The 6,102-nt window shown below is 35.0% G+C and overlaps 1 protein-coding gene across 1 annotated transcript in view; it reads right to left on the bottom strand.

Annotated features, from left to right (window-relative positions):
- AFM (afamin) overlaps positions 1-5,561 on the bottom strand; it is a 41,087-nt gene extending 35,526 nt beyond the window's left edge. Inside the window, exons 1-4 of the mRNA XM_006898463.1 lie at positions 5,474-5,561; positions 1,986-2,034; positions 1,531-1,663; positions 334-545 (exon numbers count right to left, since the gene is read on the bottom strand). Of these exons, the coding sequence (XP_006898525.1) occupies positions 334-545; positions 1,531-1,663; positions 1,986-2,034; positions 5,474-5,561 (482 nt within the window). The remainder of the gene's footprint in view (positions 1-333; positions 546-1,530; positions 1,664-1,985; positions 2,035-5,473) is intronic.
- Positions 5,562-6,102: the final 541 nt, after the last annotated feature.

The following is a 6,102-nucleotide window of genomic DNA, read 5'->3' as shown; positions in this document are numbered from 1 at the left end:
TGGAGAAGAGTATTGAGAATACCATGGACTGCTAGAAAAACAAACAGATTCATCCTGGAAAGGATTAAATTGGGGGGCACATAACAGCAACAACAACAAATCTCATGAGAGAAGGTTGCTCATCCTTCTCCCACACATCATTAATGTGTGGTCTATATGAAAATAAGAGTCCGTAATTCTGGCCATCTATATGTCCTCAACACTGAGATCAGAATCCAAGGCACAATACATATTAAATATGTTATCAATGAACTCAGCCACATTCCTTTGGAATAAGATTGGTTTTAGAATAGTTCTCCAATTAAATAATTTATGTACTAAAATTAAACTTACTTGTTTATAAAAATATCTCTATTCTGTTGATAGGCCTGACATTTTGCTTCCACATCCATAGTAGGAAGAGGTGGGATAAATCCTATAGCAGCTTTCTTATTATAGAGGAAACAGAGTCTTCGCTTTAGGTCAATCTCCTTGCAGCAGTGTGATAAATTATATTTTTGTGACAGGTCTTCCTTAGCACATATACTGTCCTGTAAAATGTTACCCTGGACAAGAAAGGATAAGGACATGTAATACATTGTAAAACCCTAATTTTTCTCTGTCTTCTGAGTCAACACAGTGGACATGAAGAACAAATAGTACAAATCTTTACTATTTATAATTAAAGTGCAGTTTTACCACTATTTTTCCACACCCCTGACAATCTTTCAATGTTGTGGAAGCCCTTTCTTGGTCTTGTCCTCAGAATTCTTAACCTCTTACTACTTCTTTGCCATCTACATCTGTTTTCTCCTAATATCTTCACATGATAAAGAGAGTGTGTTAGTTTATTAGTCAATTATTTAGTCGTATTAAATAATAGGAAAGTCTAGGGCCGTAGGCCTTAGGGAGTTGTGCTGCTTACATAAAGATGGTACCTCGCTGGCAGTTCTAATTCACCATCATAGGCTCCAAGGAAGAAAGATGAACAACCTTCTCTTCTGACATTTATAAGCTCAGAAATGCACTGGAGGGTCAGCTATGGGTCAGTTCCCATCAACAGCAATGAGAAACCATTGGTGATTGTTAATAGTAATTTTCTAAAAGCTAAGTCACTGCCGAGGTTGAGAGGAACTCATAACTGTCCCTCTTGTAAATAGCCTGGAGGAAATGACTCATCTTTCTCCTATTGAAGCCCTTGACTAGACCTCCCAAGCTCGAGCTGGTGACTTTGTATGGATGAGGCCAAGAGTAAAGAGAACATGAGGATAAAAGACAAAATGAAAGAAGCACTAAGAGCTCTTTTGCTTCTGTGCACTTTACTGGGTTACTGGCTGCCTCCTGTACATGGATCTATATCTGATGGGCTGCAAAGACATTGGCAAGTCCTCCTGGACATCAAAATTCAGTTATGTATCCTTCCTACAGAAAATGTTATTTTAACATAGCAGAGTTGGAAAAATAAAATATACATAGACATTTTTCCATTTTTTTCCATCCAGAAAAATCAGTATTGATAAGCTTTCTATGTATGAAATGCAATTTACTTACAGCTGAGGTTGTACATTCTGGAAGTGTCGCATTAGCAAAGCACTTATCTTTGAGTTCTAGCATCTCTTTTGTCAACATTTCCACTTCTTCAAAGGTGGCTTCCTGAATATATTGAGCAGATGCAATAATGGTGCTGCAACAGTCCACAAAATACATAGTGATAATCTACAGGTGTTCTATTTGTGTAAAAAAAAACAAAACAAAAAAACAAACAAACACATAGAAACATCCACTTGCTGAATAACTTTGAGGAAATAATTATCCAAGAAGCTTGTAGATTACACATTTTACATATGACAGCTCAATTTCCTCATGTAAATGAAATTACTATCACTATATATATTTTCCATGTGGTTACTATTTAAATAAATTTTATTTGATCACCCTTAATATTTTTAATGTATCAGATATGTACAATAAACATCATCATAAAAAAATAGTTTCATCCAACTCACAGATATTCAGCATTATCCAGTATAAATTTCTGAGTGACTTGAGAAATATCTGAAAAGCAAGGGCAGTTAGGAATTATATATCCTAGTGTTTTAACATTTTCCAAATACATAGCATGATATATGTCAACTAAGTATAACAAAAATAAAGTTGATGATAAAAACTTGATCACATTTTCTATTTTTCTTTATTACTTCCATCACAAAAATCACAGATATCCACCTTGTTGAGGCCTATACTTAATAATTTATCAGTAGAGAAATAACAAAGAGTCACAGATACATAGTGAAATGATTTGACAGGACCTCCAGTAGTTTACAGTACTAGCCAGACACAGAGACTGAGTGATCTCTGGACTAGCCTAAACCAGTTGATTTTCTCCCAGTGGGCATTACTAGTCAGAGTGATTCACATTTACTCATACAAACTACATCTGTGGAGTCAATTGTTTTTGCAAAGTATCATTAAGGAGACTATGAGGCAAAGGAGTTAAAGAGTTCATCCATCCTGGATCTCAACTTCTTAAATACACAAGTAGTAGATGACTGTAAAACAATCCCAATGAGATTAATTATAGAATGCTGCACCTGGATGATAAAAACTGTTTGAAAGTAACTCAGCTGCAAATAGAAAGATCAGAAGTTTGAGTTCACCCAGGGAACTTTGGATAAGTCTGGTGATAAGATACATTAAAAAAAAAATAGCCATTGAACCTGTGAAACATAATCCTTCTCTGACATACATAGGGTAACCTTGAATCGGAGTTGATTTGACAAGATCTCAAAAGTACAAGCCAGGGATGCTTTATGATTTCTAAGTGAGTGACTAAGGGGGGAAAAAGAAGTAGTAGAAATGGTATTTGAATTTATTCTGAAAGAATGTATTATAAGATTGCAGCTAGCAGGAAAGAAAACAGATCTTTCTGTGTGGAAATTAGTACAATGAAGAAAAATATATGCAGAAGTGTCCAGAGGAAATTGATAGTGCACAGCCACCACAGCTGAACATTCAATCCAACATCTCAATAGATGGATTCTGAGAGGGAGTGAATGGAAGAGAACTTAAAATTCATACATGAACCAGACTTACCAGATATTGGTACCATTAACACTGGGGGAATCTTTGAATCTCATGTTCAGAAATTGTCTTTAAAACTTGAACCAGAAGTATCTCTCATGATTAACCTAAACACTTTGCTCAGTCAAATGAATAAAGAATGTTTGCCTTGAGCATTGCCCTCTTATAAAGAGTTATTTGTAGGAGTACAAACTGTCAACAGTCAATATGACACACAAATGAAAACTTTAAAGGACAATAAGACTAAATCAATGGTGAGAGAAAAACAAGGGTTGGGATAAAGAGAACGGTAACACTGTGAACTCTAACCAATGTCGTTGGACTCCCTCATGGAAATTGTTGATTGTGCATATTGTGACCAAGAATGAAGCAAATTATTTTTCCAAAATAATATAGTCAGTTACCAATGACAAATACTGTATAAGACCACTGCTATAAAAAGTTAGAGAAAGATTTTTTTACATGCAGATTTTTATCAGGGAAGGGAAGAGGTGAGTAAAAATTTCATTAAGACAATGGAAACTTATTAAGATAACTGAACGGAAAAACAATATGCAATTACTTATGTTGTGGAACAAAATATGCATAAATTATTGATTAGGGGAAAATCCCCAAAATGCTTTGTAAACGTCCACTTAAATCACAATGATGACAAAAAAAGGCAAAAGATACAGAAAAAGTTCAAAATACAAAAAATAAATAAATAAATAAAGGTGTTTAGTAAAAAAAAAAATACAAAATACAAAAAAAAAATCTTTCTCTCTGTTTGGGGAAAGACAGTTCATTTTGATGAGTAAGTAGATCATAAAGAGAAATAATGGAAGGGGCCAATCCATGGAGAAGGAAATCATGCTTGGAATGGTGGAGGGTCAACAAAGAGTGGAAGACCATGGATGGCATGGATTAACTCAGTGACTGTGACAATGGGGTTAGGGTGTCAGAGATGGTGAGGTTGGCTCCATAAAGGGCAAGCAAGCTTCAGAACCATTGTTATTATAATTGCTATGAGTCATAGTCGATTCCACGGCACGTAACAACAAAAACATTACAAGAAGTATTAAAAAAAAAAAGATTCTTGGCACTGAGTATAAAGTTAAGGAAGTTGGGCTCCAATTAAAAGCTGTGCAAAGTCATTGAAAATGTTTATGTAGGGTAGTAATATGGCCATTCCTACCTACAAAAACAGAAACCAAGTACTGATATAGCTAATATTCCATTGTCACCCTACGGTACCTGACAAATAATAGAAAGTCCTGATAACTATTTGTCTTATAAATGGATAGAAAATATCCATAGATATTAAGTAGAAAATAATGAAAAAAATCTTTTGCAATCCATCTGCTGTGAGATCAAGAAAATCTGAATTGCAACAAGGATTGTGGTGGTTGTTGTCATGTGCACTTGAGTCATTTGCAACTAATAGTGACTCTATCTACGTACAACAGAGCACTGAACTTTTCTCTATCTTGAGCCAATTTCATTGTCTCTGACACATCTGCCTCCATTACTCCAGTCACTGAGTCAATCTAGGATATTCGTCTCCTGAACTGTCCCTTCACCTTCCCAAGCATGACGTCCCTCTGAAATGTCCCATATGCCCAAAGTATGTGAGACGATACTTCAAAATCCTTGCCTCAAAGAAGCAGCCTGGTTTCACCCTCTCCGGGAAAGACCTATTTATATGAAAAAATGAAGACATCCTAAAGATACTAAAGAAACAAAATTAACACCATTTTGCAACAAGTTGTAGGATGCAAAGATGATTAACTCAATGAGATCTATTTTTCTACAAGCCCTGTGGCTCGTCCCACTAACAGGCACTTACAGAGACGCCAAGTTGAGTAAGATGAAATTGCCATCTTCACTGCAACTGTGATGCTTGCAGAACCTTTGTTCAACAGACAAAAAGTGTCCTTTCAAGCCAGACTAGTTCCAAAAATCCATATTCTCAAGACTGGTAAAATTCCAAGTATCTTTTCACGTAGAAGAACTATAATATTTCTCATAAGAAAATTAAGTCATCCCTTCTTCCAGGCTTGTAGGAGATGTTTTTCTACAAAGCAACTACAAGTTGAAGGAGGAAAGAAATTCTACATGTACTCAGATCCTCTCTATCCAGTGGGATTTACAATTAATACACAAAATTACAAGAAAAATTAAAATTTAACTATATATTTACTGTTACTACAATACATACGTTAGTCATTTGTTAATATGGTCACAGAGGGTAATACGACCACCATAATAAAAATTTTAAGAAGATTATTTCGGAATATCTGACAAATATATAGAAACTAGGTATAGGGAGGAAAAGCAAGTAAAAATTAAATGGGGGGAGGAAACCCCAAGGTTAAAGATAGAAACCATCCCAATTTTAGTCATTCTTTAGCTACCATACAAGAAAATATCTTACCTACATCTTGAGCCTTTGAGGGTGGCGTTAGAAATTCAGACAAAAAAAACAAGAAAATAACAAAATCTGTACATTTTAACTGTTTCATTGTCACTGAAATAAAATTCAAAAAGAGCAGAGTGTTAGAGAAAATAAAATTTTTATGCTATGCATTGACACTGTTAGAAAGAAAATAACAGTTCCACTGCAGCTTTGGTTTTTATTTAATCACAGTGCAAAATATTTAGCTAATTATTAACAAGGAAATTATTGCTTCTGTGCTTCATTGGGGGGGGGAATCTATTTCATTAAAAGAAAGTCCACACTACGTACAATGCCTAATCAAACACAGGAAGAGGGAATCTTCTCAAAACATAAAAAATGTGAAAGAAAAAGAACTATAAAATAGTTACATAAGCAAAAATTAAATACAGCCAGAAAGATTCTCAATTTTACTGGGACTCAAACTTTAAAATAATGCTGTCAAGATTAGGAAAAAATAGATAAAGATAGTATCTAAGTGCTTGAGATAGAATTGTTGTTGTTGTTATGTGCCATCGAGTCGCCTGCCACTCATAGCGACCCTATGTACAGCAGCTCTAAACCCTGCTTTATCCCATGCCAATCTAATTCTCTCAGACACACCTACC

The sequence above is a fragment of the Elephantulus edwardii genome, unplaced genomic scaffold (assembly GCF_000299155.1).
Source record: "Elephantulus edwardii isolate Elephantulus edwardi_28Jun2011 unplaced genomic scaffold, EleEdw1.0 scaffold00230, whole genome shotgun sequence".
Lineage (NCBI taxonomy): Eukaryota > Metazoa > Chordata > Mammalia > Macroscelidea > Macroscelididae > Elephantulus > Elephantulus edwardii.
Note: the sequence above shows the minus strand (reverse complement) of the source record. Positions and strands in the feature narration are given on the sequence as shown.